This window comes from Plectropomus leopardus, chromosome 11 (genome assembly GCF_008729295.1).
Source record: "Plectropomus leopardus isolate mb chromosome 11, YSFRI_Pleo_2.0, whole genome shotgun sequence".
Lineage (NCBI taxonomy): Eukaryota > Metazoa > Chordata > Actinopteri > Perciformes > Serranidae > Plectropomus > Plectropomus leopardus.
Genome location: NC_056473.1, coordinates 9,682,581 through 9,707,781, shown reverse-complemented (window position 1 = coordinate 9,707,781; position 25,201 = coordinate 9,682,581). Strand labels below are relative to the sequence as shown.

Below are 25,201 nucleotides of genomic sequence, written 5' to 3'. Positions count from 1 at the left end.
CCTCACGTGAAATCTGTAACCTGGCCATAGAGAATCAAACCATCTGCATTTAAAACTTACTTTTTTAGTAATTTGGGTGAGCCAACCCTTTAAATAGCACTGCTGAATGTATATAGTCACATGTCAAATGAAGTGATATAGACTTTAATCACATGCCTTTTGACTGTCAAGCAGTGTGCCATAATGGGGTGCAGCGCACGTGTGTGTGTGTATGGCTGCATTAAAAAAATATGTGACTCTTCCTGAACCCCGGCGCGGCTGACAGACAAGAAGCCAAACGTATGACTGAGGAAACAAAGAACGTTTAATCCAAGCGTGTTCGACACGATGGCGGTGGGTGAGACGCTCCTTCAGGTACACTGGCCTCTTATCTACGTGGCTGCCTTCTTAATTATTCATCAAGGTGTTTGTGTGTGTGTGTGTGTGTGTGTGTGTGTGTGTGTGTGTGTGTGTGTTTATGTCTGGGGCACTGGGATCTGTAAAGGCTTCGTGAAATGATGAGCACGTTAAGACACATGAAACAGGTGCAGCGGCGCCACAGCACAGCATGTGACCACAGACACTGACACATACACACACACACGAGGGTAAACACATACACATGCCAGTGTCACTGATAGACAACTGTGTGTTACAAAGCACAGGGGAGAGTATCAGTTTGATGGTGTCATGCTGGGAAACGGGTGTGAGGAAATAAGAAGACAATAGGGTGACTGCTGTTGGAGTGTTGGGGCTCATTTTTGTACAGCTATTTTGGCTCACATAAAAACACACACACACACACACACACAAACAAACAGCCTTGCACCGCTACCTGTAGAACAATGTGCTGTCTTTCTGCTGTCTGCTCTGTGGCATCAGCCGGGGTCTCCAGTGATCGCAGTTGACAAGCCAAGAACACCCCGTCATCTCACAAACAGACGTCTACACAAACACAAAGATATGCTCAAACACACACACACTCCTTTCTTCCAACATCATGGAGATTTATCACCATAAATAATTAATGTGGTGCGCTGGGATTGTGCGGTTACCAAAGCACTACCATGCTGGAGATTAGAGCGGAGTGCAGAGGCGTGTTTTTGCAGAGGCTCGTTCGGGCAAAACAACAACAAAGTTGTAAAAAAAAATTAAAGTAAAAGGAGAGAAAAAGGAAATGACTGTGAATGGGTATTGAACCAAGTACACTTATGAACATGTGGCCTACAAAATTTATGAGAAGAAGGGGTCAGAGGACAGAAACAAGGACTGAACCCGTAAGTAAGACTGCAACTATTAATTATTTTCATAATCAATTTTAGTTTTACATTTATAGTTCAAGTCCTTTTAATATGTATTTTAAAGAGCAGGAGATAAACACCGTTTATTAGTTACACCTAGATAAAACTAATGCAGTCTAATGTAACAGTCCAGCTATAAATTCGACCTTTATGGAGGTTATAATGTTATAATGTTTTACTCATTTGTTGTTTAGAGAGATGTTGATTCAACTTTATGATCATTTTGAATTGTTCTGCGTTATACCGACCATACTCTCCATCCCATTTACATCAATGAGAAAGCTGAACAGCAAAATCACTTTTAATCCAATTTATTCAACCGCACCACAAATTGCAGCCTCCAAAATGACACTAAAGTTGAATCAATACCTCTAAAATCAACAAATCAAACTGCTTTATTAGGCTGCTGCATTAGCTTTGGCAAGGTGTGCCTAATCAATTGAGAAATTAGTGTTTCTCATAGTTATTTTGTGTTCTTGACAATATATATATTTATATGTTAATGGTGTATCAAATTGTTGAGATCAGTGTCATCTAGTGGTAATAAAAAAATACAGTTGTAGACACCAAGAATGTTCCAATTTGTTGACAGTAAAAGAAGGCCAACCAATGGCTGCGCTAGCAGGTGGGGCTGGGTATCATTTGGAAAAATTATATGTGTACCCTGAAAATCGTACTGATATAAAGTACTTTTTCTGATACCTTTTCCTACTTTTCCTACTTCATTCAATACCCATTATGTAAATGGAGGCATTTAGTTGTGCAATATGCCACCATACTTTCAAACATTTTGGTAACATCTCAACACATTAATGGGCAACTCTGTCAAACACACCACGGTCGAATTCGCCATATCACAGACTGTATGGGTCATAGTTGCCGTGGCAGCCAGCAAATCACAAGTTGCATTAAATCAAAGAGCGCTTGTGGTGATTATCAGCAAGCAAAACCATACAAATACTCATTATTTTCTTGATTTGGGTAGAAAAAGGTTCACATGCAGGTATTGTTTGGAGAAGTTTCAATACAACTTGGTACTCGGTTATGTCAGTCGAGACCATAAAGGTATATCAAATTACAATACCAAGCCCTACTAGCAGGATTAGGCCTTTGAGGCTAGCACAGCAATAAAGCCCGTTTTGAATCAAGTTGATACATACTGATGTTTCTACTACATCTTTTTTCTCTCTCTTCTCTTTTATTCTTTCCTTTGTTTCAAATTCAAACAGGCAGTGTTTAAGGCCTTTAAGTTGGCAGTTTCTTGATAAACTAACCAACACTTGACATGTAAATGGTTGTTTTGTTGCCTGAAATCTCAAATAAATGTGGTGACGGTAAGAGCTGTAACACAAGAACTGGCTGTCTTTCACCATTGCTGCCATTATGCAGAAATACTCATCAACCCAAAGTGCATCTAAAGCATCCTCACTAAAACTGGTGAGAAGGAACACACGTGGACAGTGAACCCATTCATTGCTGAATGAGGACTTTGAACTGGAAAAGTATGTCCAAGACTGATGTTTCACAAATTCATTAAAACACAAGGCAAGAACACTGATTGAGAAAGTGCAACAAAAGAGCAACAATGAATATTATCTTTGCACTCTTCTGTTGTTTCATGGATGAAGCTTAGAGAGTTTTAAACATTTTATTACTTTAATGAGTTCTGGGAATAATCGTTTCAGCCTATGTGTGATTTTCTGCTCATAAGATGGTGATAACTGGACTGCAGTGTTTCCAGTACGAACACTCTCGCCATCATTGGTTTCCTTTGTGGCCCACTACAGTCTTTCATTGCACTGATTAGCTTGTACTTGTCACATGTAACCGGCTGTGAGGCCTGAGGCTTCATCCCGAGCAGGAACAATCTTCCTGACAGAGTTTGAGATTAAAAGAAATCTGAGATAATAACCTGGCTCACTTCTGAGCCCTACTTTTTGAAGATGAGCTCTTATCATATCATCACACTTAAACATCAAACGAGAAATCGGAAGACAAAGCTGATTCTGCCACGGCTCGTTGGGCTGAGGGATGCACCGCAATTTACTCCACAGATGCAGATAATGTTTAATGTTTCCTCATCTGCTCCTGATGTTTCCGTGCACGGCAGGTCAACGCTGACGCGTATAAATTATTACAACATGCCAAGAGACTTGTGTGTACATGGCCTTGGGTTGTAGGAGCTTTGCACTGTGACAGAAACATGTGCGGGGAGGATAAACTACAAGCTTTGCTGAGTCAAAGACAAGAAAAGAGGTTACTTACACTTCACTCACTCTACCGGGATGCTTCACGCCAAGGCGGTGAGGCAAGCCCCTCCCCCACCTGCTACTGCTGTATGGAAATGTATGAAAAATAGCCCTGGATTGGCCCAGACAGCGGCCATCCATCACCACGGTGGCAGAGGCGAGTTTCCTACTCTATTGTCCCCCTCTCTGAGCATGAGAATGAAGACGGTCAGATTTGGGCTCAGATAACTGCAACCACCCCTGGCTTTGGCCCTAGGCACATCAATCAGGAGGCGATACAGTATCTGATCATTAGACACCCTCCCCCCTACGCAGACACAAGCTCAGAGTATATCAACCAGCCAACACAGTGGGCCCTTAGGAGAGCATCGCATCCCAGAGACTAGTACTCCTCCCAGAGTAAACAGACTCATAAAATCCCCATAGAAGAGCCAATTATGCCAGGAACCTGACATCTACTTGTCGTAAAAGCTACAGGAGGCCGTAACTATCGGACAGCACGTGAAATACAGCCAGTTGTTATCGCCGCCCATTTGTGGCGATTAAAAGCCACCCTGGAGACCTGTGGTGCCGGGTAAGGAGGGCATCCTGAATGCCTTGCCTCACCGTATGGCACAGCTCCGGGAGGCCTCCGGAGGGAGCTCCCTGTGCCAAGCAATCCTCTCTGTGAACGCCTGATTTATCACCAGCCATCCACAGCTAATGTACCAGGCTCTCTGGCTCTCCTGGTTGGCCCACGTTGATAGAAGCCTGCTTTATTATTATCTGCACTGGCATCGAAGACTGAGCAGCTTGTATTATTCATAAGATCACCCACATTTCCTCATCCAAACGCGAGATACATTATGCAGAGTGCAAATGCAGGTCTGATTTATGGCCTTTTGTTGTGTACAAACATACACGTTGATAAGATGGAAAGATCTTTGAAGTAACGCAGCTTCTTAATGCAGAAAGGGAAAAAAAGCAATAGAGGGGTGAAACTGGAATAAAAATTCTATAAGTGTGCTACCAAAATGATGAATCACGCTGCCTCAGCCTTGCAAGGCACGGCAAGTTCTCCGTCCACAGGCAGCTGACTCAAGACAAAGAGAATAGCAAATTATAGAATCGCTCAATATCATGCACTGAATGAGAGGGAGAAATAAAGTCTCATTCTCTTCACTGACATCCTCATCCGCTACGGGCCGGGTGAATTTTATGTACCACAAAACAACACTGAATTATGGACAAAAAGACGCGTCGTCTCTCCATTCTTTCCAGCCTGTATCAGCTCAAGCCAATTACACACCCCTAAAAACAATAAGGAGTAAAGCTGCCTCCTGCAACAGGGGGGCAACTACTCACTTTGATTAGCCACAGACTGCTAGCTGACATTGATTTTAGTCCTCGCTCTGTTGGGAAGAGGAAATTTCTGTCATTTGTACAAAGGGAGATTTTCAAAGAGAAGCCAAGGCATTATCTTGGAGGAAACAATCACGCATGTAGGCAAAAAGCATTCGGACAAATACATTCAATCATTCTTCCTCATTTTCTTTCCTTTTTTGTGTCTCTAGCTGTTTTTGCACACACACACACACACACGCACACACACACACACACACACAATCATTATCTTTCTTTATTTCCCACTCTCTCTCCCACACATATCCAGCTAAATACACACACACATATATACACGCTTTCACGGCTAAACACCTCAAATCACTCTCATCAGTAATCTGCAAGTGTTCGAGGCTCTGATAGTCCAAGGCTATTGATTTCACAGTGCAGCAGCACTCAGCGGTCATTTGCAGTGATGAGGGAAGACAATCGCAACCAAATCGTCCCTGGCATTTATTAGGAGGCTAAGCGGAGGAAACCAACTAGTGAGAGTCTATTGAAACTTAATCAACAACTGGTGCTGGGTAATGGGGAGAACAACAGGCGAGTTTGTCTTGGTTCTCCCAGCGGGTCAATCTGGTCGGTGGAAGCTGTTAAACAACTAACAATCAACACTCCAAAGTGTTTTCTATCAATAATCTGTTCGGGAGTTTTGTGGAGAGTTTCTCACAACAGTTATTTGTGTCGTTCCGAGCCACACAGCACCGTCTATACACCCACTTTCTGGGGAATATATAACATGAAAGGTTGGTGTTCTATATGATCCACTTCATACGAGTGCACAGAACAACAGAGTGCATGGCTTAGATGAGTCACACAGAGAGAAAGACGAGAGATGACGGAGAGCAGAGCTGCACAAGAACACCGAATCCTTTAAAGTGTTGGAGAGATGGTGCTGTTCTATTCTGTTGTCTTGAAGAGGTTTCCTATACAGAGGAAGCTCAGAGGAGTGCATTTCACAAAGGTGTGAGAGCGCACGCAGGCTCTTGTATGCATATGTGCTGTTTTCGTTTCCAGTTTTTACCAGTTCGCAAAAAAAAAAATCATGAGTAAGTGGAAAAAATAGTAGATCTATTTAACCACTTTTTGCACGGATTTTTATGTCCTCAACGATGAGGACTGCCAGATTGCCCGGGGCAAGTAAAATGCCACTTTGAGCCAGAAAATCTAGCAACTCACTCGCTCGATCGGGCACATAAAAGAATTAACACATTATTTTTTCCTGAACTGATGATAGGGATAGTTAAGAGCCTCCATCTCATCTGTTAAGAGATACACATATGCAGTGCTGATTAGGCACTCACGAGAAATGGTGGCAGGTAAAGACAAAGTTTAGTAGCTGAAGCACAAGCGGACATTTCAATTATCATGGAAACAGGAGTTTAGGTAGGTATAATTGTGTATAATGTATAATGCCGTTTGCTGCAAGTTTGAGAGCAAGGTGGATAAAACAAGCTCATTTTTCAAGTTTTTGAAAAACATCACCAGAGTTCCAAATTAAGAGCATTTCATTCTTTGTCATTATTTATCAACTGCTAACAAATATAAGCCTTTGCACAGGGGCAAGCAAAACTCTACATGGGCAAGTGATTTTTTTTTTTACACCCACTTTTCCAATCAGGCAAGTGGAAAAAAAAAAACATTAACGTTGAGCCCTGCTTTGTGCATCTAAATGTTGTTCCCTGCTGCATGAAGATGATGACATCCCAAAGTATAGTCAGCAATCTGCATGTGTCAGAAACTCTTCCAATTCTAAAGTAAAATTGGGAAAAAATGCAAAAGACATGTTTCTTGTGCACCAAAATATTCACAAAAAGTATAAAAGAAGTAAGAAATGGATAAGCATTATTCATTTACCAACAGCTATGCTTATTTCATACCACTCTAAAACACCAGGGGGCTCTTCATCTGCAGCAGCACAAAAAGAAACTAAAAATGCACCTGTGCCCACATTCATAGTTGGCTTTTAATTCAAATTGAAAATGTGGATTTAGAGGTTTATCTATATTAAATACTCTCTTAATCTTGCTTTGGACTGATGGACTAATATTGATTGTAGGGATTTTCACAAACATTTACAATAAATATAAGTTTTGTCCTTCGAGATGTAGCTTTAAGTAGTAATTTTTCCAAATCATTCATACACAAGCCACTCATATATTGGTATGGACTGGATGTAACTCCTGAGTTGTAAGTAGCAGAAAAACTGTCTCAACTCAAGGCTATTCTGGAGCTTTTGCATGTATCACATGGTGTCCATCAGCACTCTTTTGTTAAAAGAAATGGTTAAACTACAGAGTGTCTGCCCTACAAATAGTATATATTTTTTTAATTTGACATTAAAATGTTGTCATAATGCCACTTATCATTTGAAATGTACCCATTTTTAACATTCAAACATTTTTAATATTCAGCACTTTGTATATATGTCGTTACTGAGGAGCACAATTACTACAAAAACACATCTATGAGAATGAAATACACACAGCTGTCAGATGTGCAGCAAAACATCTAAACAATTTTTCATGTAGCAATCAATTCCCATCGTTTCTAATTAGTTTATTAATTACTAACCAACAGCCCTGCCAGCATCTGTAGCCCACTGCAAATAAACATGAAACTGCACACGTGTACTTTCTGCCATCTGCTGGTCAGTTTGCGCTGTTACACTCCCTCTTTGCATTCAACTGTCGTAGCACTCAGGTTGCAATTTACTGATCTGAAGTCAGTGCACAAGAGAGATATCCCCCCTGCACTTGCTGCACTCGGTTTCTACCTGACCTGCCAAACGAACGCCACTTAATGACAAAAACATGGCGTGCAAAAACAATGTGTTCTCAATGTGGGGAGGCTGCAGCGAAGCCAAAGCCGATCTGGAACGCTGAGATAGAATCAGATGTAGTGAGAGATTGGCGTTGCACTCTGCTGGCACAACCAGATGGAGGTCTGGTACCAACACCAGTGCTGTGACCTCAACATGCTGACTCAACACCACCAGCTGTACTGTGGTCCAATAGATCTGGCTCACTGTTGGCGGTACACAAACACACATACACACATGCATAAACACACGCGCAGATTGCTATCTGCCTCCTGCTCTACGTGGTGGAGATCAATTAGCAGGAAATGAAGCAGAGAAAAGCTGACGTATGTGTGTTGCCCTGTGAAAAACACACTGCAGATTTAAGCTCATACACGCATATCCAGGCTGCTACAATGCTTTACTGATGAAGGAGCATGTGGTTTTTGTCGTGATACTCCCTCTGAGGGAAAACACTGGCATTAGTCCCTCTTAAAGAATTTGCTCTCAAGCCTCTCTGCAAGAAGTTAAGGAACACTTATTATCTGTTTTGGTCATAAATACTAAATGGAAATACAATTGTAGATAAACTTTAAGTAAAAAACTCACATGAAAAAGTCACGTAATTAAAAGATTCAACTTTAACTACTTAACTATTTACATGAATGCTATATGAAGTGATTTAATAAGATGTGCATTTTCATGCCCAAAAGTCTTTAATCAAAATATAACTTTTTTTCTCAGGCTCTTAAGTGATAAACAATTTCCCATGAAAATTGAGTCTGACACAGCAATGTTACATAAAGCTAAAGTTTTAAAACTGAAAAACACATTTACTTATCAGTTCACTCACATAAGAGCATATGCCTAGCAGAGCATGAATTATTTTTTTAATGAAGAAATGATTCTCAGTCAAAATAAGCAGAGGGATATGTACAGAAACAGTTGTTGCCGTATATACATCTACTCTCACCCCAATGTGGGGCAAACCTGTGCTGAAAGAATATATTTAATCCAAACAGAGAGAGATAAAATATGTTTTTATGTATTTTTCTTTTTAGGCGCTAAAAATTTCCTTTTGAACAAATTACCAAAGGTTTACACCATCCCTCTCAACCCAATGGAAAATTCCTTCAGATCTGACTAGTTCAGGCCAGTCTCTTCTGATTTAGGTGGTTGCACAAGGCATTTTTAATCTGATTGGACTATTATTCTGATTACTAGCGAAGGATTATGCTCTATGTAAACGTACTTGACATGGTGACAAAGTGGCAGCATGTTGCAAGAAGACTGACATTGAGCTTCCAAGTGGTACATGATAGTAAATTAATATTATACAATCTACACCTGTAGGCACGAGCATATAGACTTTGAGTATTGAGTCGGTCTTCACAAAAACGTCTTGACTTTACTTTAAATGCTGCAGGACTTCACTGTCCTGAGACTTGAAAGCAAAAACATTCAAGTCTAAAGGTCTCAACCTGATAAACTCCCAAAATGATAAAACATACTAGTAATAAATGTAGCAACCAATTGGAAAAACAATTCCATCTTGAGGTCCACTTTTTATGCAGCATCAGCTTGAGTTTTCTCAGTTGTCTTTGAATTGTGTTGTTAAAATTTGATGATTTCCTTGACAAAAATAAATGACTTATGTGCTGAAATGTCTGAGATACATAAAAAAAATGAATAAATAACACAAAATGTTCCAGTTCTATTGTCATTCTATTTGTCAACAATTAAAGACCTGTCTTTGGTTTGTAACTAGAGGCATTTCCATATGGACTTGAGACTTCAAATGAAACTTGCTATTACAAGATTTGAGACTGAACTTAAGTGCCTGTAAGTGAATGAGCTATCAATAGGCACACATGATGTTCCTTGAGACTATAAATACTGTAGATAATGTAGTCAGTGGTGATGAAATGACTGTATAATGCTTAAGCTTTCAATTATCTGCCTGACTGGAGAAAACGAACATTTCAAACGTTTATGTGAAACAGTTTCCTTCAAGATATTGAAACTATGATGATTAAAACTCAGCTCTATCTGTAGGACAACAGTGATCACAATGAATATTCATACTCAATTTCTCTGCGAGCCCATTTTGCTAATTAAAAATGCATCCGTCAGGGCTTCCTTTCTAAGTTCCAGCAATAACATGAAGGCGGCTATTGGAACAGAATTAAACAGCTTCATCTGGCTGCAAAAATAAAACTCTGAGCCTGTCAGCTAGTTCCTAAGAGGTCACACTACAACAGGCAAACACCACTCTCTGGCTATTATGAGAGGAAGCCCACTCATTCATTGTGATGGGGAAGGCTTGAGAGTTAATGTTGCTGTTGTTCAAATAATATTATCGAATAATGGGATTAGTGTTTAAGCCAGAAATATGGGAACAAAATTAATATTCACGAGGAAGCATTTCTGGAAGAGAAAGCCTGTGTTCTATGAGGAAGAAACGGAGAGGCAAAGAAAGCTATTTTTGCTGCGGTATTAAAAAAAATGTAAAGACAAGTAAGACGGATGGTAAAATTCAAAATAGCCATCTCTATAGGAAGGAATTTCACTTTGTCCAGTATGCATGATAATTTGTATTGTCCCTTTATTTTAACATTTTTCGGACGGCAATATTGGTCAGTTGGTCACTTTTATTTGTCATCGGTATGACATTTTGTACTAACATTAACAGTACCCTGAGGATATATCGCAATGGCTCGTCATTTAGTGCCACCTTGAGTTTCACATTTAAAATTGGGAACAACCGTTGAATGGATTGCCATCAAATTTGGTGCAAAGATTCATGGTCCCCTTTGGGATGAATTGTAACTTTGATGATCCTTTAATTTCTCATCTGGTGCCATATCAGGTCAAAGTTTGACTACATTTGTTTGATGAAATACCTGTTAAAATAATGAAATTACCACCAGCCTCAGCTGCACTGTGTTCAGTGCTAAGTAGTCAATGTTAGCATGTAAACACACTGAAAATGTGCTAATGCCAGGGTTGGGTAGTAAACAAATTACATGTTATCAGGACTATGTAGTCAGATAACAAAAAATAATTAACTATAATCAGCATGCTTTTGAAAAAAAAAAGTGTATTTAGATTTTACATTGTCAATGATTGATTGATTCAATTTTTATTATGACTTTACAATATGGCAATTATAAGTATTAATAATATTATTAAATATGAAACTTTTTTTCATAATGGCGATGCTCTATGAATTCATAAAGAGCTGCTTAGACAAGTGTTTCACTTTGTGGCAAACCTGAAGGAAGACAAAAAAACCCTCTACAGTCAAGATAGAGGATTCAAGTAGCAGCAGTCTTTGCATTTGTATCACATTTTTGTGGTTGAGTGCATTTCTTTTACCATAACGTGCAATATTTCATTTCATTTTTTTGTGATCCAGTAGATAACATACTAATGCAAAAATCGCCATGTAATTTGTATTCAGTAACTGACTACATTACAAAATAATTTGACCCAACCCTGTAGCATTCAGCTCAAAGCATCACTGGGGCTAAGTACAGCTACACAGAGGTATAATCATGGCATTAGTCTCATTTATAAATGACTATTAAAAGGTTGGTTGACCCAAGTCACAAAAAACATTTTTTTATTTACCTATACTAGTTTCTAGTCACACAAACACATAGTTGGTTCAGCTTGTTTAGGTATTGTCTTGCTGTAAACAGTTGCTATAATAAACCATCATGGTGAAAGCACACAGTTCACAGTGAGGTCTGTGAGTTTTCCAAAGGATAGAGGACTAATTCTTTTTTATGTCATTTTTTGGTGCTTCGTGGACCACAAAAAAAATTCCTCCTTTGTACTGGGATGAAAGCAGAAATCTCAACGATGGATATCTATCTAGACAAAGAAAAACCAAAACTATCTGCATGACTAGATACGACTAAGTAACTGACTGATAAACCAACGCAACTTCTGCCAAAATCGGCCTGTGTGTTTGTGTCACCATTTCGTATGCTACTGTGCAGAGATCTAAAACAAAATGTTGTGCTGTTTTCTTCCCCTCAACAATGCCCGACACAGGCGAGTGCTGGCCTTCAAGATGAAATGAGAGGATTCAAAGGACTAGGCTTGTTTTGATCCCTTGTCTTGGCAGGCGCACAGTGCCGTGCCAGTGTTTGCTAATACCCTGGACGCACCTGGCATATTACACCGGCTTATCCCTCTCCTCAACACCTCCCTAATGCACTTGCACCAGTCTACTACTGTATAGTTGTTTCTCCAACTATATGGCAGCCTCTGTCCAGATGTAATTAAGTCCTAATCCTCCTGTCGACAAAAGCAGAGGCAGCCTTAATTCAGTTCGCAGATGAATGTGCAGTAAATACAGTCTGCAGGCATGCTGCTTTGATGATACTGCACTTCCAGTGAAAGGCCAAAGGTAATGTCACGGTCCTCTCTGACAAACGCCATGATGTGCAGCCAAACATGATCCACAGAGGCGGTTTAAACTCTGCAGATTATCTGTAATGGATTCAACAGTATAAGGCCCCAGTTTTTATGGGTTCAGGCTTAACTGACAATAAACATGCGGACAGCTCAGAGCTGGCAGTTGTTTTATGTATGTGCGACCACAACAAATGAAAATCTTTGATTCAAATCAAAGCTTTATGGGCAAATGCACAGACTGTTAATGTGATTAGAATTTCATGTAAAAAAATATTTGTTGTTTTTGATCAAGAGAACCAGTGACCAGTGTTCATTTTAAAAGCCCTGACCAAACAGCAACCTCCTGAAAAATGACGCTAACGCTGACGGCAAAAAAACTCCTCCTCAATGCAGCTCCTCATATGGCTCTGTGATGGTGCATGCATTATATGTGACCAAGTCACCTCTATTCACATCCGCCCTGCTCCATCGGGTGCTTATATCCATCCACAAGAGAGCAAGTTTCACTTTATTTTCTGGATTTATACACGGCTGTTTGAAAAGCCACTGAAGCTGCAGCTTCAGTGCCTGTGCTAATGTGAGCTACATTTGAAATGTTGAAATTGTCACTTCCTCTCCTCGCGTTGCCCACTTGGTCCACGTCACAGGTATCCCAGCATGCTTTGGACAGGGTATCAGTCGCTTTCAATACAAAACCAATGGGGGCTGACTTCTGGTCGCGTGTAGTCGCATATGGTGGGCATGCACTGTAAGACAGTTAATCCACATAAACGTCTATATTTAAATGCCCAATTTTACAGCACAAATAAAAATGTTTACAGCCTGGTACCAAAAATGGTTTGGGTCTCTTGCTAATTTTCCCTTTCATGACACTCAAATGGAGGATACATTTTTACATGACTCATTCATTTACATTGTATCGAGGTTTAAAGATACCCTAATTAATTAAGGGTGTGTATCTGGGAGGCATCACCTCAGTCTTTGAGTCAGAACAATGTTCACCGTTAACCCTCGCTCCCTCACAGCTCTGCTCTCTCATCCAAAAAAAGGGCCGCTTCTGGCTCCAAAAGACCAAGATGGCGGCTGCGGAAATGCCAAAGGAGGCTTCAAAATGCCATTACAGCCAGTGCGTGACGTCATGGTAGCAATGTCCGTAATGTTTCTACAGTCTATGGTCCTGATCACTTGAACAATCATCAGGGTGATGAGAAATACCTTAAATAACAGAAACCGTCTCGCTCTCTGGTTTGGAAGCACAAGAAAATGGTCACTAAATTGTAACTGTCATCACTCTCATGCTATTTAAATGTGTTGCTAATGATTTTTCTGTTGAATCTAATTTGGCTAAGTTTGCGAAGCTACTTTCATTGGGAAAGAGTTAGCAACACTGGGTTCTAAAAAAAAAAAAAAACAATCCGATGAAGATTTTTCTTCTCTTGTCTCCCTAGTGCTTAATTAGCCAAAAAATTTCGGAAAACATTTGATTATGAACATAACCCCTCCTCGTTACCTATGTTGGCTTTAACTTGGTGGGAGAAAACTGGCTGTGTGCTCTCACTGTGGAAGGTCTAGCCACAACTTTACCTCATTTACACACTCATTACAAGCTTTGCGGAGAGCCCTGATGATAGGGTGGTCACTGCTCTGTGTGTGTGTGTGTGTGTGTGTGTGTGTGTGTGTGTGTGTGTGTGTGTGTGTGTGTGTGTGTGTGTGTGTGTGTGTGTGTGTGTGCAGCTGTCTGTGTACACGTGTGTACATGCTGACTCAAGGCTTTCACTGTAATCTCCCTGTAACAGCTGCAGGTTAAACCACATGTTTATCAAGACTAGAGGAGCTCAGTAGGTCCGTGTGAGTTCAAAAGGCATCAGGGTCACTGACTAACCGAACCCCCCAGCGGTGGTAAAGATGGGAACAGAGGGGGCGACTGAGTTTAGATCGGACCACAGATGTTTAGTTGGTGAATCAACTTCACAACAAGCCATTTTCTCATCACAAAAGAGACAGAGGAGAGCGTTTGGTTGCACGAGAGCTCTTGTGCACAGTGGAGTTTTCCGTGACATCAGTAATAAATGGCCGAGGGGGTATATATCATCTGTGCCAGCTGGGTCAAACAGTGTATGTTAGAATAGTGTGTATATATATATATTTCTGTCGGAACATACATGTATGTTTGTCTGTGCATGTGCCCGAATGAAAATAAGCAGTTACATGTACGCAGTGGGATCCCTTAAAATACCACACTAGGACGTGACCTGGAAAGTTCATCAGTTTCTGTTCAGCCTCCCTGTTTACAGCTTCTTTGACACTAGGCTCTTTTCCAGATGTTGGCTGATGAATCCTGAACTCAAGGCTCTCGCTTCGGTTCACAGAAAAGCAGCAGAGAGCGGCGGGCTACAGTCATTAAGGTGTGAATAAAGTCAAGAGTTCTCCTCCAGAGTAACTGCAATGATCAATCACTCCTGTCACCGAGTGCTTCCTGCAGTACACCTGAGAGCGGAGCTGAAGTATCGGACTGAGCTGCAATACATGAACATCTGCTTAAACATTGTTTCGAGACACAGCAGCATAGAAACTGTACGCAGATGTAGAGAAAAGTTGATACTGGGACAAAAAGGTAACAAAAAGTAAGCCCATGTGTATACATTATATACACAAAAAAATGTGCCAGATGCAAACACACTAAAGCGTCACAAAAGATAAAATACAGTAACCATTATTTGTCAAATGCTGGGATTGTAATGTGTGTACAGGCTCCATTTAACAAATATGTTCATCCTTGATAAAAGTGATTATTTTCTAAATTAATTGATTAATTGTTCAGTCTATAAACAATCAGAAATATGTCAAACCTGGCTATAACAATTACCCACAGCCCAAACTGAAGTCTTGAAATTGCTAGTTTTGTCTGAATAACAGTCCAAAACAATTTAGTTTACACAGATATATATACAACAAAGCAAAGCAGAGAATTCTCAACATTGAGCTGCTGAAACCTGAAAATGGGCATTTTTGCTAGAAACTACAATTACTGCCTCGCAGTTGTAAGGCTGTCACCAACTAGTCAAGTCTCAGTTACAGTTTACATCCGTGTCTCTCCAGACACATATGTAGCCATGACAGCAGACAATGCTTCAAATGTGGATGTTGCAAAGAAGCTAGAAATTCTAAAACATGGACTCTTCACACACATTTTAAACCCAGCAGCAAAGATCTACACAATCAGCACAGTTTCGAGGTATTTTTGTCATACAAATGAAAAAAATAAAAGTTTTAAAGTTTGAATGGGCTCAGCAGGACATTGAGTGTGACAGCGGCATTCACGTAATATAGTAAAGAAACCTAACAGTGCTAGTGACAGGTCGCGAATGTACAGCAACATTTTTGCCGACACCAGATATCAAACAAAAGCCAGGGACTGTGTAACATTAAGTTGCTGTGAGCTGGAAATTCACCACTTTTAAGCAGAAGGTCTCTCCTCTCATTCCCTGTACCAAAAGGCTGCATGTCCACAGCTCTGTATCAAAGACTAGCATGAAAGTCAAGAGCACTCATATCACAGCAAACTCTGGGGACCAAAGCGACCCAGAAGTACGCTGACGAGCATTAAAAAACAACAACAACAACAACAACGACAACAAAAAAAAGCAAAACAACAAAATGACTGCTTGACTTGAAGCCATCTCAGTTGACTGAGGGGTCTCTGACTGATGATTTGAATCCCTGACTTTCAAGGAGCAGCTCTAATAAGCATGTCCTCAATCTTTGACCGGGGACCACCAAGTTCTGATCAGTTCATCCCAGAGTCCAATTGGATGTTTGTGTTAAATTTCTTGAAATTCCCTCAAGGCGCTCCTGAGATATTACATTCAAGAACGGGACGCACAGGCAGGTGAACAGATACCCCAAAAATCAAGTGCCGCTGGCCTCAGCAGTCGCTGTCTGCAAGGCATTAGAAGGACTTAAATGATTAATGCGTGGATTATGAATTTTCTGTTGATCGATGGTCTGTTTCAGCTGTTTAGTAAATCGTAATCCCCACATATTTTTAAGCAAACAAAAGTCACTATTAGTATTTGGATAAATGAAGTGCTGTACCTCCAAAGACTAGACTTATTGTATTTCATTTATTAATTCTTTATGAATTACTGAATTGTAGTGCATTAAACTGATTTCTAATAGTTTGGCAAGTATAATTAACAGGAGCACATCAACAAAACCTTCATAAAAAAGAGTACATACTGCTTGCTGCTGTATAGACTGTATTAGCTATAGTTATAATAATAAACCAGCAACTTCAGGCACATATCCACGGAGGAGCTGCTATCTACTCAAGAAAAAAATGACATTGTACATTTCTGCAAACCACCAATAGATTACAATTGTTCCTTAGTATGTAGCAGATATATTGAACCCTTACATTTCAAGAGTGATGTGGTTAACATGCTGTTAGGTTTAGGCACAAAAGACAGTTGGTTATGGTTAGGAAAAGTCAGAAAGACCCACATTTAGTGGCTAAGATGCCACTAGAAACACAGCAATTGCTAAATCACAACCAGTTTTGTTGTTTGTTGGTCTTAAACAGCGGTCTGCAGCTTGGCAGGAATTTCGCCTAGGCAACATGCAATCCACCATTCTCTTTATCTCCAGATGACAAAGTGAGTTTATCTACTACATCACTTAAGAAATGTTGATATGATAATAAATATGAAACGCACCCAACCAACGTATTCATGGTTTGCAGAAATGTACCATACCATCATTTTCTTCTGGCAGCTGGGCAGCTGCTCTGTAATCTGGTTGCATATTTCACTCTGCAGAGATTTTTAATTAATGTATCCAATCAGGAACATTAAATACAATCAAAGTGTGAAAATCAAAACTGTTCATCTGAGTTCACGTCACCATGATTTACTCTCCATCCTCCCGCAGACCCAACTAACCAACATCCCACGGACATTCAAAAGAGGCCTTTCAGCAGGTAGGGACAATTTTACCCAGAGTGCTCCTCTTTTACGAGCACGGTGGTCTTTAGTGGAACAGTTTTCTTTTTCACACCTCCTGCCTAAAACAACAGACCTGGACTACTTGAGTAAATACATGCAAACACACACAAACAGACGTTCACAGCTCAGGACAAAACTCACAAAAGGAGCATGATGTACTCTGCAGCCGCTGCTCCTGGTTGGTCCAAATCCACAACCTTGGAACCTGGAATACCCTAATCTCAATATCTGCCTTATTAGCAAACACGAGTGCAAGCCAAAAGCTTTGGAAAAGCATCTTGATTGCCAAACCAACACCTATGAAACTAAACAAAATCCTATAAATATGCACAGAGATAAGCAGCACTAAGACATTTAACAAGGAGCCTAAAAGCTGCTAAAGAGCCGTTGAATAATTAGCTGCTTATCTAATTTTTCTAAACTGATAAATCTAAATTAATGCAAAGCTGAAGTTTGTTTTAGTAGCTGGGTGTGTGTGTAGATAGTCCCCTATTATTCATGTTCGCATGTATGTGTGTGTGTGTGTGTGTGTGGAATTGGAGAGGAAATAGGAAATGGTGAGCAGGGCGGTCCCTCTCTCACAGGCGAAGGATAAACAGCTGCCATGTAAATGATGTCCCAAACAGAGCAGAACAGGTACCAAAAAACACCTCCAGAAGGCTAAAACACACAGGACATGACAACTCCATATTTACACCCGACAAGCAGAGAGTGAAAGGGACTGTTTGATCGACTCAATTTCCATACCCACCAGTCCCATTTTCTTGATCTGTCAGCTGTGAGCGAAACAGACAGCGAGCTGTAAACCAGTGACTTTATGCTATTTCATCTGAATACAAGCGTTCTTTTCCATTTTCAACAAAATGCTGTGGGGAATTGGAGCACAAACAGACTATAAAGCTGTCTAGACAAGCAGTAAAAAGATGTGTACAACTGTGCGCCCAACTGATTTGACCATTAGACATCTGCCTTTGTTTGCAGCAACATATAAACATTTTTTTTCCCGTATTTCTCAGGTAGTTAAATTAGATTTTTTTTCTTCCCCGACCACACCAACACCCTGCTTCAATGGGAAAAAGATATTCACTTGTTTACCGTGTTTATTTTGGAGCTTGGTCTGGGCAAGAAAAAAATGACATAAAGTGACATAAAAGCAGAGGTCATAAATCTATCTTTTTTTCTTGTCGCGAAGCAATCTTTTCTCGACATCTTTTGTTATGGAAGCAAACAAACTGGCCTGCTTTTTCGTCCCCGCCTGTCATGCAAGATTGGATTTTGATGAGAACGATACTCGAGTTGCGTATCCACTCCCTCCCTCCCTCTGCCCTTCCCTGTGCTTTTCTCTTGATCTGAGCACAAAAAAGAAAAAAAAAGCTGGAGTTATTGCGCTCTCACTCTCAGACAGGTGACAAGGCCTCGCTGTTTCTGTCAATAAGCCCTTCGCTCAAGTGTCGCAGTCAATGACGACGAAATAGATTCTTACTCTCCTGTGAGGTAGACGCTTTCAGCAGCTTTGGTAATGGATGATGAAAAGAACAATCCATTGCGAATCACATGGAACTATTTCCTTAGTTTCCCTCCTGACTCCACGTCGTGGTTTTGGGGGGGATGTTTCAGGGAGTGGGACTGTTTTACCTCAACTGTGGTTTCATTTGTGTATTCATCTGGTTTTAAACAAACATGCAGGCAAATTACACGGACACATGGAGACGACTGTATGTTTTTGCAGCGGTGACTAATCCTGTTAACGTCTCAATGCTGCGTCGTGCTTCCATTATCCCTTTCCAACATAGCAGAACGGGCTGACTCACCCACAGCCACCGACTGCATTCACAGTCAGCCCAGAACAGATCAGCTGGATCTACATCAGTACATCTCTGAGGCACAGTCATGGAAAACTATGCTGTGTATCGCATTCAGTCCTCTCCGCATTTCTCTCATTTCACACACAATACTGAGCAAGCTCTCAGCGAGCTGTTTTCTAGAGCAGCCGTCGGGATCGTTGACAGTAAAGAACAACTGGCATCTGTGAAACTGCTCAGTTACTGGAGTCACTTCAACGATAGACTCAAAAGCTTCTTTGTCCATGTTTTTAACAACAATGTCATTGTCCACAAACTAGTGGAGCAATTTTTTTCAAATACAAAAAGCATGAAACTATTAGGTAGGGTGGAGCTCAATTAGTTAAGCCTCAACAGTGATGGTCCAATCATAGCTGAGCAACCTGGCGAGTAACCTGGCACGGCAGGCCTGCAAAGCTTCAGATTTCTCCACATACTAAAGCAGAATGGGGCTGTATAAGAAGAAGCAGGCAAAGAATTTCAAGGCCGGTGTCATTAGTTAGCTTTTCCAAAACTAAAACTAATTACAAATGGAATAAAAAATTGATTTCTCTGCTCATTTATAACAAGCAAACTTTAGCAAGCCAAGCTTACTACATGCAATAAAAAGTGTAGTTTCAAAACCAAGGAGCATATCTTTAGAACTAGCAGACTTCATTACTTAGGGGTTGCATTAAAAAAAAAAGTCCCATTCAGAACTGGCACAGTTGCGTAATACACCACTGTGGGAACAGGCTCTGGAAGAAAAGTTACTCTATCAGAGTTTAGGGTAATGTTAGCAGCTCTGTCCTGCTTTTTATTCAGCAAACCCAGACAAACTCGTTAGGCGACTTAGCGTTATGTTACATCAATTAATCCACACAGGCATTTTCCCTTGTTAAAGTGAAACAAACTATGAACATGGGAACTAAGCGATTGCTTGTATGCGTGTCTATAAGCAGTCCATATCATTATCAAATGAAACACAACATGAGGGCTCCTTAGGCACCCTGCAATATAATAACAATGCTGCACCTCTATTTCAATAGGAGGGTTTCCACTGCAGATTTGTGCAAAACTTGAGTAATATTTTAGAAATGTCAATTAAACACAATTGTGAGATGACTGCGTTTCCTTCGTGACTTCTCCCCCCCGTGATAACATTCCAAGAAGCATGGCAACTATTGCAGCCAAAGCACTAGCTGTCATTACTTGAATGAATGGTAAAAATTCATAAACCCCCTGTGGAGATATTAATGTCTAAAGTGACGAACACTGCCATAGGCATAAGTTCAGAGGAGTATAACATCAGTAGGCTATAAGCTGTACAGTATACGGCTGATTTCAACATAACTGACCCAGAAAACATGTACTCAAGATATGACTTGCAGCAGGGAAAAATTAAAGCATCGCTAAGGACATCAAACCCTTTAAAAGGTCACAGAGTAGTGAGGAGAAGCCTGCTCTTGCCCATCGCTGTCTGAAATCAGTGAACCATTGTTTAAAAAATACATTTCCCTTCTAGCCCTCTATGTGTTCCATGCTGCAATGGAGAGCTTCGCCAGCATAACAGTAACTAAAAGGCTAATTAGGCTTTCTGACCACAAAAAGGGACATTGAGTGGGACAATCCATAACTGCAACTGGGGTGTTCACCAGGCACCAACTCTATTGTCCCCGCAGACAGAAAATCCCATCACGTTTCAAAGAAAGCTGATTTCCACTAAACTGTAAAAACTTTGATGAACTACAAACCCAGCTCTCTCAAGTATTGGAAAATCCATTTGGACAGCAAAAGAAGAAAACACACAGTGAGAAAACTATTAAAGACACATTAGAGCGGAGATTTGAGACGAGAAAAGAAAGAGAGCTGAAAATAGATGCTCGCTGCGTTTCTGCCTGGCACTGGCAGAGGAGACCGAACAGTTTTCCACATTAATCAAGAGTGAGTCTGTCGCACTAACAGCATGCTGCAGGCAATTAGAGAGATACTTTATATGACCGTCGACTCCATTAAACACATCCACACTCAGCAGCAGCCCAAACACAACAGAGTCTCTGGCTGGGGGTTTAATAACACTAACTTTTAGGCTACCTTATGAGTTTACTAAAACAAGAACTGTTATTAGATTTGGAAGCAACTTGTGGAGGTTTGATCAATGATTTGCTGCAGCAACAAAGACTCAACAGCAGTTAGAAACCATATCCAGATAGTTTAGCGAATCAATTATATGCAGCACATTTTAGATTGATAATAATAATCCTTTATTAATCCCCATAGTTTGCAGCAGTACAGGGGTAAGTACAAGGGTAAAAGTGGCAAAATAAATAAATACTCAAGTGCATTTTGCAAAAATCAAGATGCAAACAGGTGATAATTAACACTGTTAAAAATGAAAGTGAGAGTACTTTGCTCTCTGGTATTTTTTATTTTTTAACTTGACCACAAAGTGTCTAAATGGGCTGAAGGCATTTCTAGGAGCACCTCTTGAAGATCACTTATATGCTGTATGTATAAATAAACTATCCATTACTTGCATTTAAAGGTGTTTTTGAACATGGGACCTATTTTCCCATGTTTTCGTGTCTAAATGACTAATGGAGACAACAGTTTTTTAAAGTGGTCCTGTATTGAGAGAGAGTGTTGCAGCAACAGCAATGAAACAGGCTGCAATGTGATCGCCATGGTAAAGCTGTAATTATTAATCAATTAGTTGTCAACTATTAGAATAATCTGCAGCTAATTTATGGCTGATTAATCTGTCATTTATAAAAAAAAAAAAATCTCCAGCTTCTTAAATGTGAATTTATTTATATTTTCTGGTCTCATTACTATAACATTAAACTGAATATCTTCAGTTTGTGAACAAAACAAAACATTTGAGGTAGGGGTTGACAGATTATTGGGGCCAATATTTGGCATTTTACCAATTATCTGTATCTGCATTATAATTTAATGATCGCTGATAAAATGTTATTAATTAAAAAGTGCAAAGAAAGTGTCAGCATGGGAGGAATCTCTATTTTGAAAAACCTTAGGGAGCTATTTTATATTTGTTTTTTATCTAAATTTTACTTGACATTATCAACAACAAAATTCGCTTGGAGAAATTAAACATTTTTCCATTCCTTTCACAAGTCTGGTCTGTGTGTAACCAAATCTTGCTCAAGAGAAGTCTTCTTCTGAAATCTCATCTGAAATCATAAATGTCCAAATATGCTAAATATTCAGCCATGACAACAAACATCTTTTAGACAACACTAAGCTACACTTTCTGTACTCCAACACAACAAACTCCTCCAGCAATCTCACGGACATTTCCAATGTTGTTTTCCTGCAACAAGTCACATCTTGTAAGATTTGACTGAGATTTGGCCACAACAGACCAGCTACAAGCAGGGAAACACTTTCAATTTCTCTGGGGGCTTTTTCTGAAAATTGGTCGGACACTTTCAATAACAATCCGAGCCTGTCAGCGGCAAAAACAGACACTTTTAGATGATGGAAATTGACAGTGCACAATTGTTTCACTGAACCTGTTTTAAAAATTTATCACAAAAACACGGCAAAATTTCAACCCAGGTCAAAAAAAATTATTTCCCTTTAATATAGAGCACAATGTAGAAAAAAAAACATTATCAGATTTTTCTCCAAAGGCAATTCTTTTTTTTTCTTTGTAAAACTGGATTACAGTTAGTCTGCAGTGACTTTGGGAGAAATCTGATATGGTGTTCTGGCCTCAAACTTTCCAAAATAGGCAGGACACTAACCAGACGAAGACACTAGATCAGCTGAGACCAAAACAAAAGGACAAAGACCGCTTTAGAAGTCACGCGATGGACGGAACAAGTCCAAACCTTAGGGCACGAACAGATTCCTCTCTAAATGTGGTGCTGAGATGATCATATATTGTTGACAAACAGGCAAACAACAATGACTGCAATCTATATATATGCCAACAACATTTCAACGCGGCATTTATGAAATAAAGTCCTGTGTCAATAAACACTCTCACTGTGAGAAAAAGAGACCACACCACGCCGTCAAATGACAAACAACAGGGTGTAAGAAGAGATTATCTTCTATAAACTGTCTTCACTCAGAGTTTTCTCCGCCATAGCATTCGCTGTGATCCCAGAGTCAACATTGACACAGAGAATCGTCTGGCAGAAGGAATAAGCCTGAGCTGAGGCAGCAGGTGAAACAGAGGAGGAAGAAAACCCTGCTGCTGCACGAGAGGCTGACTTCAAAACACCCAAATCCTAATATCAACAACAATGGGAAGTGTCTCAGTGGGCACCAACAGTTATACTGACAGACGAAACTGCACCGCTGCCTCTGGGCATTATGGATAAAGCTTTGTTTGCTCAAAAAGTTTTATGAATGAGCCATAACTGTCAGCAGGTACAAGCTGCGAGCAGCGAGTCTCTTACCTGAGGTGTTTGGAGCTGCTCCCGTGGCTCTCCCTCTGCACATGTTGCTTCATCTGATATCTGGCTCTGCATGTCCGCAGCTGCCCTCACGTCTCTCTAATTCAGTAAACAAACAAACAACCAAACAGAACTGTTTTAATCAGCTTGTCCATGCCTTGTTTTACATGACATACAATGCTGTGCAAAATTATTAGGCCATCCTAAATTTTGTTGTTTTAGCAAGATTATAATGATCATACATATTTATTTCTAAGTAGTGTCTTTCATTCAATACAGTATTAACCCTTGAGAGCCTGGATTGACATTGGTTTTGTTTGTCATGCTGCTTTCAGACTCCTTTCGCAAGCATTTAAACCTTTGAGACCTGAGAAAACTGATTTCATTCCTTTTGAAAACACAAGAATTGTCTGGAAAGTTGAAAAAAAAATGACTTGAAAATAAGATGTGGGGAGATTATTAGATATTATCCAAAAAGAAAAGGAAAAATGTCCAGAGAACTATATTTATAGGATAATTATTGTACTTTTATATTTAAAATAATGTTACAGCAAAAAAAAGTTTATTTGAGCTCATTTTCTTTTTGTTTTGTTTCCCTTTTAGCCTTTTAATTTTTTCTTGTAACTTTTTTACTAATTTCTTGCCAGTTTGGGGGCCATTTTTTTAAAGTTGCCGTCTTCCAATGTTTTGAAAGAAATCAAGGCAATATGCTCAAGTTTCAACGGGTTACAAAAATTTCAGAAAAAAACAAATATTTCAGAATGAAACAACTTCAGCAAGCTAAAGTTGCCTCCCTCTCCACTTAGCATGTCTTAAACTCTCATGAGCAGACTATATGACATCTACAAAACTAATCTCCCGGTGTATTTACATCAGCTTGCATTCAAGACTCGTCTACAGCTCAGTATTGTTTGTTTGTTATGGTTGTGCGACTCCATGTTTGCGCTTCATCCCTTATTTATTATTTTATTTTATGAGCATTACATACACGCTGTGTGACAGCTTGAATCACTGGAGAAATGAAGAGAAATAAATGTTATCATTATGACACTGCTACAACAACAAAGTTTGGGGTTGCCTCAGACTTCTACACAGCACTGTCTTGTCTCGAGCATGAACCGCACAGGCTACTGTCAGCTGTTGAAATAATTCCCCCCTCTTACCTTGTAGTAGCCAGTGACCTGCTCTGCAATGCTGTTGATGTGCAGCATGTACTGATGCAGTCTGCTTTGGTACTTTAGAGCCGCCAGCTGGGCCTCGTTCTGCAGAGTGGACACCTGAGCTAACAGGGACTGCTCCCTCCGGTTCCACCTGAGCCTCGCCATCCGGGTCTCGTGCTCCAAAGCGGCGCTTCTCTCCTCCAGGGCGTCGGTGACGGTGCGGAGGGCGTCCATACAGCAGTGATCCGGTTCACCGGACAGCAGAAGCCCGCATCCTTTCTTACAAACACCTTCATCACCGCGGAGAGCCGTCGGTACTTTAGTTTGCGACTCCATCTCGCCTGCGGTTAAAACTTGACAGATTGGCTCCTTTTCCGCGCAGGGAGTTGAGCAATCAGCGCACATAGTTTGGCGCAGGAAAATGAGTTGGGACAAAGTTATTTTGCAGGTCTGAGCACATGGAAGCACCAAAAAAGTTTGACCGGTCTGAGCAGCTCACGCTGAGCTGAGGCGCTGCGCCACCTGACGCAGGACGCGAGAAGTGTCTGAAAACTTCACCCTGCTGACTCACTTCTGCTCTCTGGTCAGGGTCATCCTGGGTTTCCTGCTGCTCTCATACATTCAGCTATAATTTAACCTCAGTTGTAGAAC

General features: G+C 40.4%; 1 protein-coding gene across 1 annotated transcript in view; it reads right to left on the bottom strand.

Annotated features, from left to right (window-relative positions):
* The window catches only part of LOC121950257 (PDZ domain-containing RING finger protein 4-like), a 200,498-nt gene extending 175,297 nt beyond the window's left edge, over positions 1-25,201 (bottom strand). Inside the window, exons 1-2 of the mRNA XM_042496201.1 lie at positions 24,554-25,201; positions 23,394-23,489 (exon numbers count right to left, since the gene is read on the bottom strand). Coding sequence (XP_042352135.1) covers positions 23,394-23,489; positions 24,554-24,955 — 498 coding nt within the window. The 5' untranslated portion in view covers positions 24,956-25,201. The remainder of the gene's footprint in view (positions 1-23,393; positions 23,490-24,553) is intronic.